At 29.9% G+C, this 24786-nt stretch overlaps 3 protein-coding genes across 8 annotated transcripts; 1 reads left to right on the forward strand and 2 right to left on the reverse strand.

The window, feature by feature from the left end:
• Positions 1–1446: 1446 nt before the first annotated feature.
• On the reverse strand, positions 1447–10138 carry AP-1sigma (AP-1 complex subunit sigma-2). Of its 4 annotated transcripts, none has more exons than XR_012999429.1 (6): positions 9976–10138; positions 9682–9860; positions 9464–9572; positions 9171–9308; positions 4535–5635; positions 1447–4383 (listed from the first exon to the last, which is right to left on the reverse strand). XR_012999429.1 is itself a non-coding variant. In XM_076370901.1 (5 exons), exons 1-5 carry the CDS (start codon positions 9976–9978, stop codon positions 4339–4341), a joined length of 474 nt encoding a protein of 157 aa, XP_076227016.1. In that variant the 5' UTR covers positions 9979–10138; the 3' UTR covers positions 1447–4338. The 4 variants fall into 4 exon arrangements, 1 of the variants encoding a protein (XP_076227016.1); XR_012999428.1 differs by having other exon boundaries at positions 4531–5635; XR_012999430.1 differs by having other exon boundaries at positions 4531–4624; positions 8873–9308.
• Positions 10139–10322: 184 nt separating this feature from the next.
• LOC116434031 (uncharacterized) lies at positions 10323–13393 on the reverse strand. Of its 3 annotated transcripts, none has more exons than XM_031992753.2 (10): positions 13111–13393; positions 12617–12758; positions 12131–12523; positions 11912–12061; positions 11594–11833; positions 11313–11460; positions 11164–11244; positions 10910–11068; positions 10776–10848; positions 10323–10664 (listed from the first exon to the last, which is right to left on the reverse strand). In XM_031992753.2, the coding sequence occupies exons 2-10, from the start codon at positions 12746–12748 to the stop codon at positions 10469–10471; spliced, it is 1572 nt and encodes a 523-aa protein (XP_031848613.2). In that variant the 5' UTR covers positions 12749–12758; positions 13111–13393; the 3' UTR covers positions 10323–10468. The 3 variants fall into 3 exon arrangements, with proteins under 3 accessions (XP_031848613.2, XP_031848612.2, XP_031848614.2); XM_031992752.2 differs by lacking the exon at positions 13111–13393 and adding an exon at positions 12889–13058 and having other exon boundaries at positions 10330–10664; XM_031992754.2 differs by lacking the exons at positions 11594–11833; positions 13111–13393 and adding an exon at positions 12889–13058 and having other exon boundaries at positions 10330–10664.
• Positions 13394–15419: 2026 nt separating this feature from the next.
• Positions 15420–24084, forward strand: LOC116434025 (synaptic vesicle glycoprotein 2C). The gene is made up of 10 exons (XM_031992732.2): positions 15420–15682; positions 19630–19689; positions 20046–20207; positions 20941–21103; positions 21224–21345; positions 21505–21743; positions 21838–22019; positions 22218–22504; positions 22832–23119; positions 23240–24084. The coding sequence occupies exons 1-10, from the start codon at positions 15646–15648 to the stop codon at positions 23281–23283; spliced, it is 1584 nt and encodes a 527-aa protein (XP_031848592.1). The 5' UTR covers positions 15420–15645; the 3' UTR covers positions 23284–24084.
• The last annotated feature ends 702 nt before the right edge of the window (positions 24085–24786 follow it).

Raw genomic sequence — 24786 nt, forward strand, 5'->3', positions numbered from 1 at the left:
GGCTTTTCCATGAGATTCTCAGTCCTTGTATATAAGTACCTGGTTCCTCTTGGAATCGCCGGACCGACCACGCTAATGGCGGCTGAAGTCCGAGGTTTTTTTTAAATTTGGACGCGGCTCGATCGATATTTCTAGCTTTCACCCTTTTATGCTTGAAAAGTAATTCAAGATTACGGGGGAAGATTCCTCGACTGAACGTCCGGTCTCTCGGAATTGTAATTACTAGGGAATTAGGTTCATAGGGTAAATCCACACTGGCGATCGCGAATGGAGTTCACCTAAATTATTTTTCGATAAAACGGTTAAGAATTGTTTCCTTTGGCTGGAATTGGCGGACTAAGTCCTGGAAATTACAAAATGGACTTAGATGTCACTGAATTAAATAATGCCAATGTTTGTCGTAGCTTCGGTGAATTATGAACTTTGTATTAGAGGACTGAATATTTTGTTAAATATGTAAAGGAAAGGTCATAGAAAATGTGACATGTGATGTATTAATGGGTACGAAAATGAGGAGCATGGTAAAAATATTGTTTTCGTTGTGAGTTGCTAGCTGTTAGTATTTTATATGAAAAAAAGATTACTTATACTATTATAAATGCCACAACTATTTAAGCTTAAAATTTCAACAGTATCTATTTTTTTTATCAAAATAATTATGAGCCTCCGATAAAAAAGTATGTAACGTTCGTAAATTGTTACTAGGCTACTTCTCGAATGAAAACTTTTTACCCTTTAGCTAAAAAAGTAGTAACAATGACTTCTATTAACTTCATCGTATGGAATGACCGTTTCACTTTACTAAATAATGCAACATTGTTATACGCGATGCCATTGTTATTCATCCACTATTGCGGGAAACCTTGAAATACGTATATAATTCACGATACGTCCTGCGAACGTTTATGACGAGAATCTCGACAGCGCCGAGGTGTATAGTCTTTTTCAATACCGGATGCGTGTTGTGCTCGTGTTGACTTTATTCTCTTCATTCAACAGTTTAATGCATGCCCAGACAAGGACTTGATTTATAAAATTAAATATATAGGACGTTCGTATCGATTTACTGAAACTTGCAGTTTGCCGCCGACCATCAGAATAAATTTTAAAAACGGACCACATTGTGGAACCGGAGGAACTTTCGGTCCCAATGAAAAACCCAATTTGTTTATAAAAAGCATGGATAGAAAACAGGCCGTATTTTTTATACGATTTTTGGAATTTGTTTTTCTAAAAATAGAAGATCCTTTAGAAAATATTAAAATGAAAATCAAAATTATACCTTAAATAAGAAACAATTGCCTGCCTTATTTGGAGGAAGTATAACAAAAATTGTAAAATATTAAGAAATAGAAATATAATGATTAAGTAATACTTACATCGATCCTGTAACAAAACATTAAAGTATTACGTTGCTATCACGAAAATTGAATGAAAGCATCTATGTTCTTGCATTACAGGGTTTATTATGGACGGAGCACAAAGCATCGTCTTTTCAATACAACATTCATATAATTATCGTATTACACGTTCATACGCTTAACATTGGTAGTGTTCGTAAATCTGTTTAATAACCAGCTGTATCGCCGATTCTAACAAATTCGCGCACTTAATCGCTACTTTTGATTGCGTGAAAGAACTGTATGTAACGTCGCCCAATAAAAACTTTAATAGTACCGTGTATATAAGTATAAATGTTGAACAAACAAGAACATCGAACGTATGTGCCGAAAGCAACACTGCATACAAAAGTATTTAAACGTACAGAAAAAAATGTTTAACAATTATACTTCACGTACGTCACAATTAAATATTTAAACTCAAAGTACATGACATACATTAACTAAACATAGCCATTGTTTCCTTCAACTAAAACTATAGTTCGTTTGGTGAAACCTTATGCCAACGTTCATGCGTTACAATTAAAATTAAACATGAAGTAGAATGTCCAGGCAATATATTCCATCGTAATTTTCAAGATATTTCCGATATTCGATTAAGTACATATTTTTGTCGTTCAAATGTATATATTGCATAGCACAAAAATATTGGAATGTTTATGAACAAACACAAAAAAACAAAATCATTCTTGATTGTTTCAAGCATATCGAATTTGAAAAGAACACATTAATATCGCCCGGATATTTTACAAAATACTGAAAATTTTCTCAGATTTCAAAACACGTAATTTTAAAAATCTATTATTAAAGTAAGACTTTATAATTATCGATTCTTAAGATCAACACCGAACGCCTGAACACGGAATTTTTTTATGTGAAAGGAAAACGTTAATTAGAAAGTTTCTTCGGCGCATCGGGAAGCTAGAATAAAACTTTTTCAGTAACATCTTAATAGAATTTCCATCGATTGATGGAAAGAAAATAATACTTTTCGAAAGAGTTTAAGATGAATGGACAACGAATATATATGTAGATATCTCAGATATGTATAACACCTATTCCCGTATTAATTTGCATCAATACTATGAATAAACATTCAACGAACAATATTCTTTTTCAAACATATTTTTCACGTGAGAGTTTCATCTAATATTGATTACATCTTTTTTTGCCATGACGTATAGGAAAGATCAACGCGATCAGAACTTGCAAAAATATCTTGCTATAGGAATGATAATTAACAGGATCATGGACATCTTCGTAAACAACGTGATAATAATATTTCAGTGAAACCGACATCCTCAGTAATCTCTAATCTAGAAAACGATCCAATGAAACGTTCCCGCAATCATTTGACAAATGCTTTAATAATTGACTTTCCACAAATGAAAGTGCCTCAAAGCAGAGCAACAAGAAAAACTTGTTCAACCAAATAGAATTAATTCGTACCAGTCTATTTGTCGGAGCATAATTACCATTGGGCGTATGCTCAGATTTCAGTTTTTACAGTCACGTATATCCAAAATCTGATAACTATTCTCATATTTTTTATGGTTAAATGCATGACGTAAATAAACTATAAACTTATTAATTTTTTAATTTGTAAGATAATAGAACTGTAACACGAATACTAAAATATTATTAGTTATTGCAGTTACGACCATTTTGAATCGTCAACCATTTTGCGCAATGTACAATTGCATGAAAATCTATTAACTTACAAATTAGAAGTTTGGATACGTTCGAACTAATTACTTAAAACATATGCGTTTATGAAGGACTTGCGATGTAATTGGATTCTAGACATTGCATTACCTTACATTGTCAAACATGCGAAACGTTTTACAGAAATGTATTCACATTTAAATAAATACTGTTTTCCCTCTTTCAAATCGAACAATTTTCAAGCAACAATTAAAGGCGAATAAACGAGACAATGTAAAATAATATGTAAATACGCAAGACAATATTTATGTGTCTTTATGTAATACTAAAATTGTGCACTTAAATAAAACATTTAATTGCAATAGTCTTTTAAAAGTTTCTGCATACCTGTTTCTATTTATATATAATTAGTATGACATTAATAGATTGATAATATTGAAGAAAACTATAAGATAGTACAATTAATTTTTATTTAAAAATAGATAGTATTATCATAAAATGAAAAGATAATTATTTGACTGTAAAATTATAATTGCTTCTTGGAAACTTCGACTTTCTTACCTGTGTAATTTGCTTAATTGTAGCTTAATAAAATTAAATCAACAATTATATATCTGTTAACAAGAATCTTCTGTTGTTAACAATGATTTTTATGTAGTATTTCTTATAATTGAATCGTTTAATTATTGTCCAAGGTAGATTGAGAAATGGAATAATTAAAGTTTTAATTAATTTTCTAGCATTTCAACTGTTATATTCATAGACTGAATTTCATCACTTGAACATATTTTTATCTGAGGAATTTGATACAATTCTTTAAATTTGAAGAAAAGTTTTCAAGTGAAAATTATTGATTATTTTTTACATAAGACACAAAAATATAATTACTGATTAAAAAATTAGAAAAGTGTACACAGTTTTAAAATGCATGTGCATAGTTTGGTTTCGAAAAGTGATTAGATATAACTCAATATCCTACGAGCACCTTATAAAAAATATGCACATAATATCAAGTCATGTAGAACTGCTATTATTTCAACAGGAAAAATTAATGATACTGAAGAAGCAGTTATAATTATCTATGATAATATTGTACTCGTTTATTATAAGTATTAATTTAATTAAAAAAATTAAGTCTGATTAATTAAGATGTCTTCAGCACTATACTCTTAAATGTAGTAGTAAACATAGTATATGGTAAATACAATTCTGGAATGTTGGATGATCATTGTAAGTCCACTTACTTTAAGTGTGACAAATTGTCTAGAAAATATTATCCCAAACCATGGTCCTCAAAGAATCCTTGTGGAGTCTCATCCTGAAACACATAATTAGTGTTTTTAAATTAAAATTTATGTAAAAAGATATATTTAAGTATATATGAAGAGGGATCAATTTCTTTGATGCTGCACTTTATCATATAATGCAAGAATACAGTAATGAAAATATATAAGTATACACATACCTACTTTGCAATTAAGTAATCTTCTTGATGCAGCTTCAAATGGTGAACTGAACCCTTTTCATATAACAGTATATACTTGTATGGATACACAAAGCTGCACAAAGCACATATTTATTTATTGCCTCGTTTGAAATGCTTAAGCATCATTCAAAAGAAATGTCTGTGTTGCATGCTATGCACAGAATATTTCTGTGCTTACGGTTAAACGGATGTGCATATCATAAACTTGACCAATTTTAATGAAATACCTTCCTAACAAATAATAACGATCCTAGTAGCACTTTTAAAGAAGGAAAAATAGTTGAAAAAGTACCTTAATAAAACCTGAAAGTACAGATATTATACAAGTAAATACATAAATTGGATTAATTACATGGAAAAGGTGATATACAATTATTCCGTGTACAGTTGTATAAAAATTCCATTGTATACTTTTATTATGGATATTAATTTATACTGTGTTAGAATTGTGACATTAAAAATTGACACTGCTTATGTATATACACATACACACGTACAGATGTGATATCTCCAAGGTTTCATCTAATGAAATATCAGAATAAATATTTTCAAGTACACAAATATAGAGTACTATACAAAATGTGAGAAAATAATTTCTTATATAATTAAATATATGTAAACACTATCTAATAATTTCTGTGTGTTGTACCCACATATAATTTATGGCCGTTTAAATACAATTAACTTTATTGCCATAATATGGGACTAAACTACATTGTTGACTAATTTCTGCTAAATGATAAAATAAGAAATAATCTTGTTACTAACAACGCTTCTATGAGCTAATATATATATATATTTATATATATGCATATATATTACTCTTTTTGTATGTGCCATAATATTTGCCTATATAAAAATATATGGGTTTATATACTAGATTTGTAAGGGTTGTCAATGGTAAGTAAAAGACTGATGTTCAATAACTATAGAAAAAGTAGAGATGTATGATGGCATCATGCAGCGGGTGAACTTGATCCAAATCTTGATTCATGTGGGTTGTCGCATTGGCCATGAAGGGCATGCAAGAATGCAGCACCTACAAAAGCCCTATCTCCCGCAGAGCACCTTCCACAGCTTCATCCTTCCACAAACAAACAAATATTCTAGCTAATCTTTAGTGTATTTCTGGATATGTCCTTAGTTATGGAACAATAATGTTGATCTAAATCTTATTACCGATTTTACAGCATCGAATATATTACACAATAGTGTTATATTCTATAAATTAAAAACTGCATTAAAAATTTATTATACAAAATACCTTGTAGTTCTGCATTAACTGTTACTAAAACAAAATTAAATAAAAAAGAAGTAACAGTAAATATCGCGCTTACACGTTTTAAAAAAGAAATAAATATATCTTCACTTTCTTAACAAATAAAAATAGAAATAAGAATTTTTTTCTACATACATTTGTGTACAAAATGAACAAGTAATCATACAATATTTCATTAAATTTCAAGCAATTAGTAGAACTTTTATATTAGAATATATGCTCATAATACGATTAAAATCATAATTATTGTCAAGGACCTAGGCAATTTTTTAATTTTGTTTTATGTAAAAACTGAAAAAAATCGCGGCGTATACAATATAAATGCAGAGTACAAATATATAAAACTAAACAAAACACTTGCCTTAAGTATTGAGTATGTATCGAGTATAAGCTAAATATATTTTCTATTTCTAATCTTTTATCTAAGTATATTATCTAAATGAAATTATAGTATGACTAAATGTATACAATAATTGATTACATTTAAAATATGACCTTGGTTTAATGTAAAAATGCTTATAACTAAATGTATTCCTTGGTTTTTCAGATTATATTTAGAATAATATCCTGAATGTTCATTAAAATATAACTTTCATGCGATTAAACTATGTATCAAAAATAGAAACGTACATAGGCACTTATTAATACTATTCAAAATTACTGTGTGGATTATGATCAATAACATTATATAAAATTATACCATCAATATAATTGATAATGATTAATATTTATTATAACTTGAAAATATATACATACATTTCAACAACTAACTATAAACAACAGCATTTCCATAGCATTATATATTTTTTTCATATAATAGCATGATAATACCACTGAAAGTAGACAAGCATTTAAATTGCTTTCCTATGCATTAAAAGAAAAATAAATTTAACTTATTTCCTTCGCAAAGAAACTGAAATACATTTTCAGCATTAGAAAATGTTATTATATAGTGATACTAAAAATAGAAATAAATAAGAATTTTCAGGGACTAGATATAATTAATTATAAACATTTTAGGAATACTGTTATCAAATTACTTGTTATATAAAAAGTAAGTTTTAGTAAACATTACAAAAGTATTTAAAAATTATTTAATCAAAACTGTAGATGTAAATAAAGTAGATAACAAAGTAATTATCACTTTAATATATATAATTTTTAGAAAATAAAAATATAATTTTTAGAAATAGACCTTAAAAATCAATAATATATTGTTAATCTAGTAAATAAGAATTTTACGAATACTGTGAACAATACTCAATCTATTATGAAAATCGTTTGTGTGTAAGAATATCATTAAAAAATACTTTAATAATATCCCTTAAATGTTATACCAAAATGTTTAATTTCAATAATAATGAAAATTTTACAAATTACTTATCTTAATAGAAACTTCTTTTAAAAATAATTTTTTATGCAGTAAATAGATAATATAAGTTGTAATATTTTGTAGACAACTTTTTATCAAAATAAAATATTAAAAATAAGAATAAGTACAATGGCAAGTGTAAACTTAGTGCAAAGAAGTTCTAAATATACGCAAAAGTTATCAAAGGAACTGATTATTAAGAAATATTCTAACATATTTTAACATACATATCAAGCATAAAATATTATAAAATGTTCGCATATCAAATATTATAGATGAGTAAAAAATATTACTAATTTCTCATCTTATTTATTAAAATAAAGAATTTTTTGTAAAAATTATAAATTATTGTTATCTCCGATGAAATTGAAAACGTATTTTTAAAATGTACACGCAATATTAAGATAGAAAATAACTTCGTTACAGATATTATGCAATTTAAATTTTATCAGTAATACCATAGTTTTGTTGTGAATAAATTTCAAGTGGTGTGCTGATTTTAGTACAAAATAATATCACTAGATACAATGAAACCTGATTTTTAGTAAAACAATAAATTACAATTAATTGCTCTATCTGAAGTACCTAAACTATGAAGGAACTTTAAAATAGAACTAGTTCTATACTTTCATCAAATTTAAAAGCAAAATGAAATATGGCAACAGACTTATACAAATTTAATTTTACTACTACAGATATGCTGTTGCGTACATATGAGTAATAATTCACAACATATATAAGCCCACTTACATTAATAAAAGAATAAGCATGTAAGCATTCTATGCACACAGCAATAGCTATAAAAAAATTACATTTTATAGTATTTTAAACATAGATCATATCTACATTTTACTGCTTGTGTAGACATTACGTTTAATATCACTGGAAAGAATGATCAGTCACTTTTCATGCTTTCCTGACTACGCAATATATTATCTAATCATATATTAATAATTCAAAATCAAATTGTATTGAAAGAAATCTGAATCATGTTTATAATTAGTAATAGTAAAAAAATGTTACTATATACATATTATTTATAACAGGATTCGTAATATAATATTTTTAAATTAAGCATTACAACAGTAATCATCATATATAACAATGTTAAATATTGAGAAAAATTCTAGATAAGTTAAAACAAGACTAAATTATAAACCACAAGAGGTTCAAAATGATAAAAATGTACATATAATACAAAAAAAAAACTGAAAAAGACAATAACACATTCCACTTACAAAATTTTAACTTAAGGGTTACATTCCGTCATGCAATTTAGAGAATTACACTGTTAATAAACAAAGTGTCATGACAACCCATTTCTGCTAGGCACTGAAATAATGCAGTGTCTGCTATGGTATTAAAAAAAAAATATTTATAATAATATTTCCTTAAATACTATTTTTATGAATGTTCTGTTAATTACTACTATATTTCACTTATAAAATATTTTTTTATACTCTTATACCTAAATGGTATGTACTTTTTAATTATTGTGTACGAACTTATAAGAGTATGTTATTTATTATGCTTGAAATTGAATAAAATCAGTCGATGTAAAAATCATTTTGTTATACCTCCGACACCACATTATTTTACCTAGAATAAATAGGCCAAAAACATGCTACATATACAAATCATACAACAGGTTGTTGGTATTTTTTGTGTACCTCTTAATCAGTGTTGATTCAATTACTTTGATAAGGATGTAACACACCAACTATTAAAAGTTAAACATATCGTGTGAACCGTTTTAACAAGCTTGCAGGTACAATTAAGATAATAAGTATTATAAAAATGCAATAAAAATTATAAAAATATAGCTTTCTTATAATTGAAAGTCAATAAATGATTATCTTACAAGTTAAAACGATTCAGGTATGTTACTATAAAATAACAAATAATAATCATAACACAATTAAAAAAAAAAACAAGTCACAACTCAATGGGTACATCCCCATAACTAACCTCCTGTAGTAAATCCTGAGATGCAATGGCTTTTAATACATTCTTTTTGCTAGTCTCTTGAATCTCGCCACCAACCAATAGTTCATCTAAGATAAAGTATGCTTTTTCAAAGTTAAAAATTATATCTAATTCGCATACCTAATAACACAGAAATTAAAATTATTATTGAAAACAGAGATATTAATAAAATGTATATAAATATAATTGAACTTTGAGTTGTAAAGAAAATACTTATTAAAAAGAATTCAATTTTTCACGTGTTCTTCAATGCAAATAAATAAAATTATACTCACACTTCCAAAATATTTATCCAGCAATTCAACATAACGATGTATAATTTCTAAGGTAAGTAATTCATTATCGTTTTGCTCTATTGCACAACAAAAATATAAACTTGCATATCTAAAACAAAAGTATTAATATTCTTCATTCCAGTAAGAAGTTAATAAATATTTATTTATAGAAAAGAATTCTATACTGAGCAATAAAACATTATACAATTGCAGTGTACCTTTTATAAACAACTTTAACATCCTTCCATTCTAAGAAGCTTGACATTTTAGGTTTTCGTGCTAATATTGTTGTAATCAATTCCCTTGTAATTTTCTTCTTCAATTTATCAGGATGTGCCACATACCACTTTTGTAAACGCAACTTTCCTTGGCGACTGAATAATAACATAAATTGCATCTAAAAAAATTTTAACGTGTACATAAATATAAGTTTCTATATCATACGAAGTAATATTCAGGCTGAAAGTATCGTGTAAATTTAATTTCATGGAAGATGAAAAATGAATATTTACCATGTTTAAACAAATATTTTTTGATAAAATAATCACAAAATTAACCGTACACCTTTCACTAAATCACAATACCTATATAATTTATTCTATCTCTGACGGTGTGATTAGTGACTGAGTTCTATAAATTGGACAGATGGCGCTAATATCATGGTAGATCTATAATATATGTAGGTACATACCTCTATATATGTACGTATATACGTTTTTTTTATTAATTTTAATCTAATTTTTGTCATTTAATTGTACTTTTTAAAATAAAAATGTACATATAGAAAAAAAAGTAATCAATTGTAGAAAAGAATCATTTATTATTACACTATAGAATAATAAACAATAAAATGTTTTTAACCATTGCTTTAGTGCTAAACGAATTACTACTTATATACAATTTATATAAATATTGACTGGAAAAATTAAATAAACATAAATTATAAATGTAAATACATTGTTTATATTGTTCATTTATTACGTATGACATTTTAATAAATCATATTTACGATACTTTAATGCGGGATGTTAAAAGAGATGTAAGTTTAACAAGATTGTCTTCTAGACCAAAATGTTTATAAGAAATTGATATCACTTTATATCCACTGTGGTTTAATAATCTTTTTTGGAATTTAACTATGCCATTAGTATCCTCATTTCCATGACAATAGGCATTATAATCATTTATTATTATAGCCAATCTGAAATTTGCGATAATAATTATTTCACATATTTATACAATGTTAATATAATATGATCTAAAAATAAAAGTATTGTGCAATAGCAGTTATTAATTTTTGTTTTACACTTACTTGTTTATTTTATCATTTTTTGCAGTATTTAGGTCAACAAAGTTAAAATTAGAATTTACATAGCACTCAGCATCTGAAATATTATCCAATCGTAATTGTCTCTTCAATAATATATTATAAATTGTTCCACATACCCAATAGAAAACCCATCCCTGTATTTACACTTGACCGGAAACAATTTTGCGATTGTGACATAAAGTTTAAGGTTTTTTCCAATTTAAGGACATATTTCTGTTTCTCTTTGGAGTATGCTGCTACTTCATTTTGAATTATATCTTTTTCAAGTAAAGGTCCTGAAAATAGTATTTTATAGAAATATAGGAAACTAGGTTTTAAGTATGTAATATTTAATGTGTTAAATATTTAATACATATTAAGTAGGACCAACCATCATAATCTGTGGCCAAGTATTTTGCTGCACCATTGATATTTAATAATTTTATTTGCTGTAATACATCTTTCTGTGCATCTACAATAAAGATGAAATATTAATTTTTTATTAATATACAATCCTTTCTGACTAGTAAAGAATCTTACCTGCAGTAAACAATGTCCTGATAAATTCATTACTTAATACAGATGCAATATGTGATTTTTGTACATTATTTAGTAGAACTAAGCACCAGACAAAATTTAACCAATTATCAATTCCCAATAAATCTATCGTTACTACTGGCAGGTATCTCTAATAATAACCAAATAAATCTTTATAGTAAGTTACATAAATATTATATTAATCGAATTATCTATATAATTTGAAAAGCCAACAAAATTGTTTTGACATATTTTCACATAAATTATTTTTTGTTTCTACATACCTTTATGACTGTATCTGTTTCTTTTGAAACAAAGCCTAACATAGCTAATGATTGTATAATATTTAAAATATGTGTAGGGTATAACTGTCCACTATTAATGATAAGTTGACAAATATGCTTTAAAAATTTTACATTTTTATATCTAAGCTTTGCCATAGAGTATAGAACAGATCTCGTTACAGTGATATTCGATATATAGATATTTTTTATAAGAGTTTCACTAATGAGATTACAAAGTTCCTATAATACAAATCATTCTGATTGTTTATCCTTTAAAATAATTTATGATTTTTACATGTATGTCTGTGTGTATCTTACCATATCAATATATTTCAAAGTGGCCATACTATACAATAAGCTTGAACAATCATGTACATTTATCTTTTCATTAAATTTTCTAATACCCTCAAGCAAATAGTTTAGTTCTTTAATTTGTCTCTTCTTTTCTTTTGCTAATTTTAATACTTCCTAAATAAGATAAAACATATAATCAAGTGTATAATAAATCAAACACAGAAATAATCTTTACGCAGTTACCTGGATCATTGAAGAGGTAGAAAGATCCTTATATTTCAATAAAGAGTCATCTATTGAGGTCTTTAAATTATTTTTTGATGTTGCTTTCTCATATTTAGGATCAGTCCTGTTATTTACATTTTCAATTTTATTTTCTTTATCTGTGTTAGCCTTATTGTTTTCATTTACCCAAGATATAATAGCTTTCATTACTGTCGAAATTTCAGCTTCAGTCAAATTTGGTACATTTATAAGTTTCAACAACTCATCAATATTATTAGCTTGTTGAAGTTTATGAATTATTGATGTATTAGATAGCTTAGATATTAAAGAGCTTAGCACCTTTTCTTTCAGTGTCTCGAAATTTTTCTGATAGGTCACATGTTTTATACTTGATGGTAACACATGGTTTTGCTTTAACAATTACACTTTTACTTAGCTTTTTAAAACAACAAATAATTTAGAATCAACGATTATAAATGTAAATTTATAAACAATAGATTTTACCTTAAGAGCCATAGTACTAAATTCTGATGCACTTCTCATTGAGTTTGAAGAAAACAATGTAGTAAATCGCCAATATAATCGAGATGTGAATTTTGTACTCATAATGCAAACAATTGCATTAAGTTGTAACATCCTTGCCAAACTATAACATTATATTTAGATAATTAGGAGTGGTTGTAAATAAAATCACGAAGACTGTAGTCAATATTTATCAATATTTACAGTGACATTTTTATTGTCACTCTTTCACTAATAAAGTATAAATTACTAACCTTACTATATTTCTTAAATAATTATATAAAAATGGAATTCGATTTAAGATCTTTTAAAAACCATAACTAGTCTCATTGTAAATATATAGTCACCTAAAGTGTTAGGTTATGTGTATATAGAGGTTATAATCATCGATAAAAAAAATCGACTTAGATTTACCTCATCCATGCATGTTTTTACACGGAAATTATAACTCATGTAAATACACATTGTTAACTTACTTCCTCCTTTGTGTGTCAGAACTTTAAACTGTTTCTTAATTACTAAATTTTAATAAGATCTAAGTTCTTTACAATTTGTATTTTCACATATGAAAATAATACTTTATACTTTCCATCGAAGATAATCATCTGTTCAATTTATTTTTAGATCTGTATATTGTAAATATATATTTTTTAATCATGATATTAGATAGTAAACTTATTTAGATAACTATTTATCAATTTTATAAATCTTAGAGATATGTAACTATATACAGGATGTGATTGGTGGGTAACAACCGGACAGGGGATGCTTCTATATACGTGTATAAATAAGTCGAAAAAACGGAAGAACATTTTTTCCTTTCACGCTTTGTTTTCGAAACCATCGAGTTTGAAATTTCTAATGTGTATGTGTACGCGTGTTATATCGTTTTTTAAACTCATTTCTAAATACACCTAAAATTACCCTATACTCGGTTGTACTAACACCCTGTATATGTATATTTGTAAATGTATATTGGAAAAAATAAAAAAATTCCATAATGGTAGATTATAATAGCATTTAAACATTAAATGATATCAATGAATAGAATAGTTTTCCTTGTATTGAAAAATTATCTTTTATATAACACTGTTGTACCATTTTATTGCGTGTCCGAAGTTATCGATAATTTTAAGATCGTTATATGAAAATGTTTTTTCAGATTATGCAAGTAACAAATTTAAATTGACACTGATATTGAAATGTTTGTATTTGTAATACAAAATAGAACATAACTTCAATTAACAAAAAAATGTATAAACTTTTGTTATTTAGACATTTAAAACTTTTGTATTTCAGATTGAATTTATAGAAAACTTATTAGAACTAATAGATAGTGACGAAACAAATGAGATTTGTTATTATAAATTTCAGAATTTTATTGATGAAATCAACATTTTACAATAATCGTACAAGTATACCGTTTAACGAAAATGCGGGGATACCGATAATAGTGTTTGCCCTGGGTGCGGTTCTTTGTAATTAGGCTCGTTGACCTGAAGAATTAGGAACGGTATCGATACTCTATTTAGCTGTCACGCCTTCTATTATTCTCTTATTCCAGTAACAAGTACCGAATGATTTTCATTTCATGTTATTTCTTCTAACAATGTCAGTGTTCATAGTTTATTCATGATAATGCAATTATAATTGTTATACTAAGTCATAAGCATCTAAAAAAATTGATAGATCATGAAAACTCATATTTCTTATTGCTAACGTTGATCACAAAGATAATCGAGTTTGTATCTGAGAATTCGATCGTTCAACTTGATTCTTGATAAGAGCTGGTCTTATACGATCCTTAGTTTGTGAATTCTCAGAATTGATTATTTAAAGAAACACGGGATTGTCGTACACAAGAAATTACTTTTATTCCATATTTATTTTCATTTACTCAATTTTTAAACGAATATCGAATTTTCTTACAAAATCTCTTGAACTCTTGAGCAAAAGTTGATTCGCTTTTGAAATTAGTACAACGCTGACACTGAAATAGACTTCTATCGCAGCCTGAAAGTTGGCCAGCGTCGTACTATATACTATTTATACTTGGGGAAAGATGTAAAGATATGTATCTTCAATCCACCAAGGAAACTCTATGGTTATCTCCATAACTTTGTCAGCGTTACATTTAAACTTGTTCTTTATTGTTCGAAGCTATTTCAGATACAATATGAAGTACTAACCGAAACTTCGGAACCACTGGCCGATTTCCGCTGAAATTACAGCCCACAACGTACGTAATTCTTCTATAAGTAACGCTTTCTACTTCATATATCTCGTTGCTCTATTGTTACTACTAATTACTACATACTCGATTTTCGATAACAACCACGATCGCTAAACTATTAACAAACTTTATATCCATTCAAATAAATTTACCCTCAATCATCATTCGCTTCTTTCTTATTTCTTTCAAATAAGGAACAGTATGTAAATTTCAAAACCTACATAAACGAACGCAATAATCCATACGCCATACGCAAAAAGAGTTCAAACTTTTGACCAATTTCACATCCCTCATCATATGCGATTATTCACGCCACACGTTTTATCCAACCATGTCTTCCTTCACTGTAGAACGACTAATTACACAAAGTAGAAAACAAAAGATCGTCTTGCGGTTTCGCATGCACCTTGAAGAGGTCGGTATAAACATCTTCGACAGATCTGCAGTGCGTCAATGATCGCGAAATGGTAAAGAATTTCGAGCGCGTCACTATAATTTGCGATACTGGGGTGGTGCGTAAGAAAAGTTCAGTTCAGCACGTGAATTTCGAGGAAGGAATCGGTAGAGAGGGTTTCCGGGCTCGCGATTCACGTTCCCGCTTGCCGCTGGCCGATCGTGCAAGCGCGTGACAATATTTAAAGCGACGCAGCCGTGGATCGCGTGGACGTTTTTCGTCTTGATCGCGACACGTGAAGGAAACCGTGGATTCTGCCCGCTTTCCGACAGTCCTCGCCCAAGCTCCGATAGAAAGAAGACACCGGCCTATGCTCGAATCGCAATGGTGAACCAGATTGCGTCTTTATCGTTCTCAGTCGGTTAGTACACCTTTATTTAATCAGAAACTCATCTTAGGGAACCCTGCACGATTTCCGGTACCATTAAGCCCTTTTCGTTGTTGCCTGTTATTGTCGTGCCACGAAGAAATCCAATTTTGTCGTGAAGAGAGATCCGTGAATCGTTGTGGAATGTCTTGCACTGGAAGCTACTTTTTGTTGAAGCTTTACGATTTTATTTTGTTATATCGCTATTTTTGTCTTCCCGGCATATATCCGTGCACATGATTTTCAGAGTGAAATCTTGAAATGCAAAATATTTTCGGGGAATGATATCGAAGATGTTTAACACTAAAACTACTGAGCAAATTGACTTTTTGAAACTCCTCTATAGAAACTCCAAGAGTACATCTGTTGAAGCTTTAATTGATTTAGAACTCAGTTTGCATATTGTTAAGTCAAAGTCTCTAATATCTCAAAGAAACATCTGTTAACTTTTTTATATCTGCAAAAAGAAGAAATAAGGAATAGGTCAGTTTGACCCGTTTGGTAGTTTTCTGTTAAACTTATGATTAAGTTTAATATTCAGAAGCTTACGAGTGTTAATTTCGGATAATGTCGATTTTATTTGGAGAAGGAATGGTAAATTAAAGTTTGACGTCGTACAGAGGTATGCTTTTTTTTGTTGTTTACATACAACTGTAGAAAATTTTTCATAATATTTTTCGTATAATGGTAAAATGTTGCTTAATTAGTAAACCCATAATCCGAAATTGTTGTGTTTATTGAATATTAGATTCGCTAATTATTGTTCTTTATATAGTATAATTTTTATTGGATAAATATGCTACTCTGCTAAATAGTGAATAAATGTGGTTCTCATGGGATTATTTTTATCGTCTCTCATCTATGTTGCACAGAAGGATTTGAAAAACCTTAATATAAATTTTTAAATTGCCAGAACACTTGAACAGATGGCATTCTAATTACTTGGACATTTAGTGAATATCTCATTCCTGTATCTTAATCGATTTTTTTAATATCGTTATGTATTAAAGAAATTTCCATTTCTATAAGCGAACGACTTTATATTTCTTTGTTCCTATCAATGCATAACAAACATGGTTTATTTTAAACTTCAATTAGGTTTTAATTAGATTTTCGTATTCATTCTGGTTTGCACTTCATTGGACCGAGTCCAATGAACTTGCAGCAATGCGAATCGTTAAACTCGAATCGATGGAAGTGTAGTTATTTAATGTCAACGGGATTAATAGTGTTTAAATAAAAATTATCAACTACTTCATTAATCATCATCACTTTATCGGCAGTATTTATCGCGAGTAATGAATACATATACCTACTCGCGAACATTAACAGATAATTGTCAAAAAAATGAAATTTAGAATGTTTTTTCATCGGAAAAATTAAAAAAAGAAATCTCAATTTGTTTAGTAAGGTATTCAATAATATTATTACGAAACGTACGTTCATCAAAAACTTCTTCGTGATAAAACAATACTCCTTAACGAGTATTGACTAACCCATCAAATTGGCCTCGGCTGTTCCAAATTTTGTATAAACAACGAAGAACATCACTTCAACCAATTTACCAACAACGAAGAAAAATATGCATAAACGTGCTTCGCCAGACCCACTCTTGTGTCATCGACGGCAATTACGTGAATTGTTCAAACAAAAAAGTCAAACGGGAAGGTAATCAAATTTGGATTGTTGCATTCTCGGTGTGCAGAAATGTGCGATACCAGATATTCTACGTCAGTGATGAGCACCGAACGTGTTTATTCGCGTTGTTGATTGAGACATATCAACGTTTGTCCTTTATCACGTTTCGTACGTCACAACTTGTGATTTTACGAAATTCAATTAATTTCCTTCGACTCGGCAAAAAGCGATAACTTTTATCGAAGCGTTTCCACCTATAACCGCTATCGAACTTTGTTGTTTTTTTCAATTATATATTAGAAACCAGTGAATTTCAATATTTCGAATAATTATATATTTTGTAAGACAATCGAAATAATATAAATAAATAGAATTCATATTTTAATTACTTAATTAATTTATAGGAATCGGTCCTCTTTCAAATTAGGATTGTACACTAGGTCCGTCACTGCGTGTCTCCGCAGATCAAAGGTGCAATGAAACATCATCGGGACAATTATTACCGAACTCGCAATAATTACTTCCTTCCATTATGACCGTGACAATTTTCGTTCGACAGTTTGTTCCTTTTTTGTTCGCCGAAAGAATAATGCACGAGCACGATCCGCAGATGCATGCTTTTCAATGTGCACACGAATGCGCACTGGAACCTACCAAAATGTCAAGATACAATTGTCCTATTAATTATCCCGTAATTTGCCGGTTTACGTACACGAATTACGTTTCTCATTATTTCCGTGTTCTCTGTTTTGAAATATATCTCATTTCTTGTCGACATTCCCATTGAAGAAAATTACTTTACATCATATTACGTTCAGAATATAATAATAATTATTGGACTTTTTATTACACGTTGAATATTCATGTAGTCTAAATGTTTGAAGATTCATGTAGGTATTAACGATTTAAAAATAAGATTTAAAGCTAATCCCATATGAAATAAAGGTTCAGTGAAATTTAAAGTGGAATCGAGATCCTCGAAAATCGTTTTACGATTATGTAATCCCATTGAATTAATACGCGTGACATGTTCGTCTCCCTTGTAATTCGTCTGCAAACAGTTTAAGAAGCTTAAACACACATTCTCGTAAGTCTGGCTAATAAATTGGAAGACAAGATTCTCACGGCCGTGACTTTTGTAAAACATGATCGAATGATTGTTATTAGATCGCGTGATTAACGGATTTCTAGATGTCCGGACGTGTAAACGCGTTTGTACTATTTGTACCAATATAATGCGACGTATTTAGACGTCGAGGTGTTTTCAATTCAGAAGAATGGAAAAGCACGCGTAAATGAAGCTTAGGTGAATGGAAAAGCACGCGCGATCCTCGTCCGACACGCCCAAAGCTTCGCCTGTGTGAACTCGACCAAACCATTCACTGTCATAGACATTTTCCATTTTCACGTATTTTACCTATTGCTGTGAGATTAAGAATTATACTGTGGATGAAGAGTTTGGGACCGATACATCGATTAAAAGGAAAACTTTCATTTTTGTAAGCAACTTTTACCGGGGAATTCTTGCGTATGATAAAAGGACGTGGACATATGCGTATTAATCAAATGTAAAGATGTATAATTTTTCTTATTTTATTTTACATATTTAATACATATGTAATTTTTAATTTGTGACCTTACACATCAAGTGGTCACAAACTTTTCACCCGTAGTGTGTATGCAGTTATAGAATACATCATTATCTAAAATTCTATTCGGTAAAAAGTTCGGAAAAGTTTAATTCTTTTTGAATATAATTTAGAATGACGTAAAATCCATATTATGAGCAAAGTTTGTGGCTCTAGTTCCTTTAAATTAGTTCGCGAAAGTATATGATTGCATTTTTAGAAATAAGTTAGAAGAAATTATTCATGTATAGCTTGAAAAATTATTGAAACAAGAGGTTGAAACATTCTTTGTCATTGCGATTTCAGTGTCTTTATTGTAACTGGCTAAACGCCGTTTCCGAAAAACAGTTGTCGAATTAATACTATCTTGACCTCCCGTAAAGACAAATTTAATAGACTTTGCCGTACTGTGCATTTACCATCAATTGTCGGTGTCACTATCTTGATTGTGCTAATAGTAATTAAAAACGACTCCGATAGAACGCTAAGAATTCTGGATCACACTGTTCCTTTTACACGGAAAATCTTCGTGAAATATCAACGTCTGATGTGCATGTTCTGTTTCCTCGATCTGTTCCTGTAAACAGTTAATAAATTCCATCATTAATCATTTATGATCGTAACAATATAATATATCAATAGAACATATTGATTGAAATTAATATATGTTTGCAGAAAACAGTCGTGGACACAAAGAAGAAACTGCAGACTTCGAGAAAGCTATTAGACTTTGTGGTAAGGATTACACATGCTTAAATCTATCCTCGTTGATAAAAAAATTGTGAACTAAGATTAATAAGTGCGAAGTCACATACATTTTGTATACCAAAGTAGCGAATAAAATGAAGTAATTAAATAAATTAAACTTTTATACGCTCAGACGTGGAAGTTCGACGTCACTGTAATTTTGAATACATTGTTAATTTGTATTTACAGGTTGATATCTGCTAATTTTGTACTACATACATTTTTTTACTGTCACGGAAACAAAATTCGGCTTAAAGAGTTAAGATACTAGGAAATTATTTCAGCTATCTTCGCCATAAAATTCTCATACTTAAATTATCCTCAATTTAGTTCTCGTTTTTCAGAGTATGGGAGGTTTCACTATGGCTTCCTGTTTCTTTGCGGCGCTATATTTCTCTGCGTTGGATGCCAAAATGGCATTAACGCGTACATTCTACCATCCGCGGAGTGTGATCTCAAACTATCATCCGAACAGAAAGGTCTCCTCAATGTTTCGTTCCTCGTAGGTAAGGCGAATTTTTGCAAGTTTGTAACTACAGTGTAGGACAAAGCTCGAAAAGCTTGGCTTTTGCGGTTTCGACGGTTACAAGACTTCCGGGTGCACTGTTCTCAATTATTTTTGCCAAGACGGAATAAGCGTGCATTATGTAATAGCGTATGAATCATTTTTATTCAACTATTTCGGTATTTTTATTTTATTGTTTCATGGAAATATTTTGTGTGCTGCGTGTTAGTATAAAAATAAATTTGATGGGGAAGCGAGTTGGAAATCGTGTTTCGGGCACAACCAGATCAGTTCTATTGGAACATAGGAGCACACGTTTCGTTTCGATTGGTGCACATTAATTGCAACGTATTAGAGACGTTCGATAGCACTTATTTCATTAGCAAAATTGAAGAATAGTTTTTATTTAACGTCCCACTCGCTGCTCGCTCTATTACAGTCGATTAATATTGCGTCTATGTCCGGGAGAGGCAGGCGCCATTTGTAAGTAAGTTGTATGTTCGTAATGGTGCAGTTATTTCATATAATTACTTTATTTGGTAATTTATTACCTCATTTAACGTATAAAATATCAATGTGAAAATTAAAAAAAATATATATAGAACCAACGTAATTTTCAGAGATATTTAAAAATATGATTTTTCAAAGTACTAGTGTAATTAGTTTTCTAATCATACTTGGTATTTTTATATTTATTTCCTAATAAATTAATGTTACCATTTTTTGTTCATTAGGAGGCGTTATCAGTGCTCTTTTCTGGGGAGTATTCGCGGATGCCTATGGCAGAAGATACATCCTTCTTTTGACAATGATGTGCGACAGCATCTTGGCGATTGGAGGAAGTTTGTCTCAAAGTTTCGAAGTTCTTCTGATTTTCAGAGGTCTCAGTGGATTTTTGTAAGTGTTTGATTCAACAAAAATATTTTCATGATAAAAATTAAGTACCAGACTGTCTGTTGATTGCAGACTGAAAAATACTACTTTTTCTATAAACGATTCTTTTTACAAATTCCTCAGCATTGGAGCCCCTGGTTCATTGGTTTACTCGTATCTCGGTGAATTCCACGCGGAAAAACAAAGGGTGAAAACCATTTGTTACGTTGGATTCTTTTGGACCCTTTCGTGGCTAATATTGCCAGGTAAATTGATTTCCTTAAATTTTGTAAATTCTTCTTAAATTTCCTTAAAAATGATATAAATATAACATTTTTCTACAAATCTTTCTTGTAAAATCTTTTTATACTTTTCATAAGTTTGGGAATAATATTGTCTATCCTTTTTATCTATCCTTTCATTAGGTTTAGCCTGGATAATCATCCCATTGCCGATATCTTTCCAATTCCACGGTATGGTCTACAATTCTTGGCGACTTTTCCTAGCCATTATCGGAGTTCCAACGTTAGTGGTGACTCTAATAGCTACTCGATACCCGGAAAGTCCAAAATTCTTGGTCTCCCAAGGTAAAACCGAGCAAGCTTTGAAGATCTTGAAGAAAATCTACGCAATAAACACTGGAAACCACGAGGATGACTATCCCGTAAGTAGACTTTCCAGTGTTTAAATTAAAATTAAGAATATGAAACATAACAAATGTTAGATTTGCATAATAAACAGAGAGATTCCTTATTTAGGTAAAAGTTCTATTGCCGGATGAAACGGTGAATATCAATGCTAACAAGACAAACTTGTCCGGATCAGGAGTGTTAACGGAATTGGTGAAAAATATTTGGCAACAAATGCGCAGCCTTGCATCACCGCCGCTTTTGAAATACGCACTTCTCAGTTGGGGCATTTATTTCACAAATATGTTTGGGTAAGTTTTTTTAATGAAATAGTTTTATTTCTTCTGTCATTCAATTGTGTTTAAAATGTAATGTTCAATACGAATTCACGAAGTTATGATCTGAATCTGTCGGACATTAAGGTGTTTTTTAAGTTACAGTACACTTGACTCAATTTTTATCTACGAATTACAATAAGTCTTTAACAGGATAAATTAATTAATTTTCAGATACTATGGTTTCGGTTTATGGTTACCAGAGCTCTTCAATCGCTTCGAGAACTATCAAAATCTTCATCCAAATCGAACAGTGAGCGTGTGCAGACTGATGCACGAACCTGATCCGAAAGCAGTCTTAAGCAACATCCTAGTAGATTCATCTGTCGTCACTAATGAATGCAATCCTCACATGGACGAAATGGTTTTTATTAATTCGCTAACTATCAACGCGTTTTGCTTGCTCGGTAATATCGCGTCTGGTTACCTGGCAAATCGAGTTGGACGTCGGACGATACCAGGTGAATAAATAAGCGTGTATAGATGCACTAAATCTTTCTAGCTTTGTTTCTATGGGGAAATTGGTGGTACAACAAATAATGCATTTAAGAAATGAAAAATCTGATTACAATTACCATTTTTTATAATTACATGGAAGTAGATCTCTGTCAACTATTCAACTTTTTCTACTATATTATTTCTACCATATTTTTTCTACTATATTATTTGTACTATATTTTTGGTACTATATTATTTCTACTATATCATTTACATTATACTTTTACAATTGTACGTTGAACTGTTTCATCCAAAGTGATTTAAAAATTCTAATTCCACTGTTTTTTCAGTGACAACCATGCTGTTGGCGGGCATATTCGGGTTCGCGATCTACTTCGTCAAGTCCTCCCTGCAGATACTCATGGTGACCTGCGTATTCTCGTTGACAATAGTCACCGCGAATTTCGTAATCGGTAGTGTTGTGGTCGACATATTTCCAACGCACGTGGGCGCCGTTGCCATCTGTATGATGACCTTCTTTGGTAGAGTCGGAGCGATAGCTAGCAATTTGGCTTTCGGAATGCTGCTCGACATTAGCTGCGAAGTACCAATTTTCTTGGTCGGCAGCTTGGTCATTCGTAAGTGTAATTTTAATAAAGATTCGCGAGCGATTCCAAGTTTTCAGCTGGGAATAGAAAAAAATCAACGGTAAAAAGAAAATGCAACAGATTTTTAATAAGATCTTCGTTTCATTTCAGTTGGGGGACTAATGGCACTCATGCTGCCAAGGAAAAAGAGTTGAACGATTCAACGACTCGAGAAACAGCTGAAGAGTTACTATATTTACTGTAACGTGTCGTCAGAATGTGATGGTCGATCATTCCATATAATTTTCACTCACATCACAAGCATCTATCATCTTATAGATCGTTAGATAGGACGATATACTTTGCAGCCGGAGGAACAATTCGTCGTTGTTCTTTTTTTACGATTTTATGTAAATAAAATCCATATATTTTTCTATATAAAATATAATTTATTTACATGAAATTAATTTTAGTCGTTTCTTGAGTATCCAAGAAACTCTGTTTCGAGTTACTTCTCTATAGTCTTATATACTGGCAAAGTGGTAATTCGTATTTCATCGATAGCATTGTCTATTTAAACGAGAAACTGTATTTTCATGAGAATTCGATATATACGACCATTATTAAATGTGGCTAGAATAATTCTAGTACTTTTAAATTGGAGGGAAACGCGAAATCTCAGTCTCGATTGAAGATACGTGATGAACCTTGCAAATCGATCTCGTATTTCTTTGACATCAGACGTTTATGAATTCGCGAAAGCTTTTTGCAAACGTTAAATCTGTTTTTCATGGAACAGCAAGCATCGTAAGTTACAATAGCTTTTATATTTGAAAAACGAGTATTTGAATTTATGTACTGCGATTTGATAATTAATTATTCGACTCTGCCTGTTTGGCGTCTCGAGTGTAAAACGTTTATTTTGTACACATGCGTCAACGATGTACTGTACCTATAAAAATGGAGCATGTAAATCGCTTCACTACAGTGCAAAAAATAAATTTTTTAAACGAACATTACATTCGATATTAATTTCTGCCTTTTATCGTATATAGGATATGATATAAGAATATTTGTATATTGGTAGTCAGGGTTAAATATGAACAACAAGATCACGTACAAATTTCCAGCTTCATATATTTCTTTCTTTCGTAAAAATGAAAGGACAGGATTCCCTTGCAGTTCGATACAATAATCGTCGTGTAAGTACCTGTATATTGTTGAATACAATTATATTGAAAATAATAATACGAGTTCTCGACGAGGTATCTAATAATAATATCGTAATCTCATTACACTATCGCTTTTAAACGATACTCCGTTTAATATTCGTCACTATACACTATCCTAATTACAATTGTCGTCGTTGCTACCGTTCACTTAATTCTATTATCATATTAGCGTATTAAATAATCGCAGTATTAACATCGTCGCTATCATCCTCGCCATTTGCTTCGTAATATACAGTATTTACATCGTACAAATTTATTGCATACATCTTTCAGCCTATGCTGAAACGAAACACAGTGAAACAGTGTTTATCGAAATGAAAATCTACTTACACATGTTTGACAGTTACATGAACATTAGTTTTAATTAAACACATTTCAGTAAACAAAAGACAAATGGCAAATGTATGTTCGAATTCAAATTTATACAAACGTGAACTCTGTTTAGTCAAACGACGAATTATAGATAATAAAAAAGAATAAGTTTCA

Source organism: Nomia melanderi, chromosome 9, assembly GCF_051020985.1.
Source record: "Nomia melanderi isolate GNS246 chromosome 9, iyNomMela1, whole genome shotgun sequence".
Taxonomy (NCBI): Eukaryota; Metazoa; Arthropoda; class Insecta; order Hymenoptera; family Halictidae; genus Nomia; species Nomia melanderi.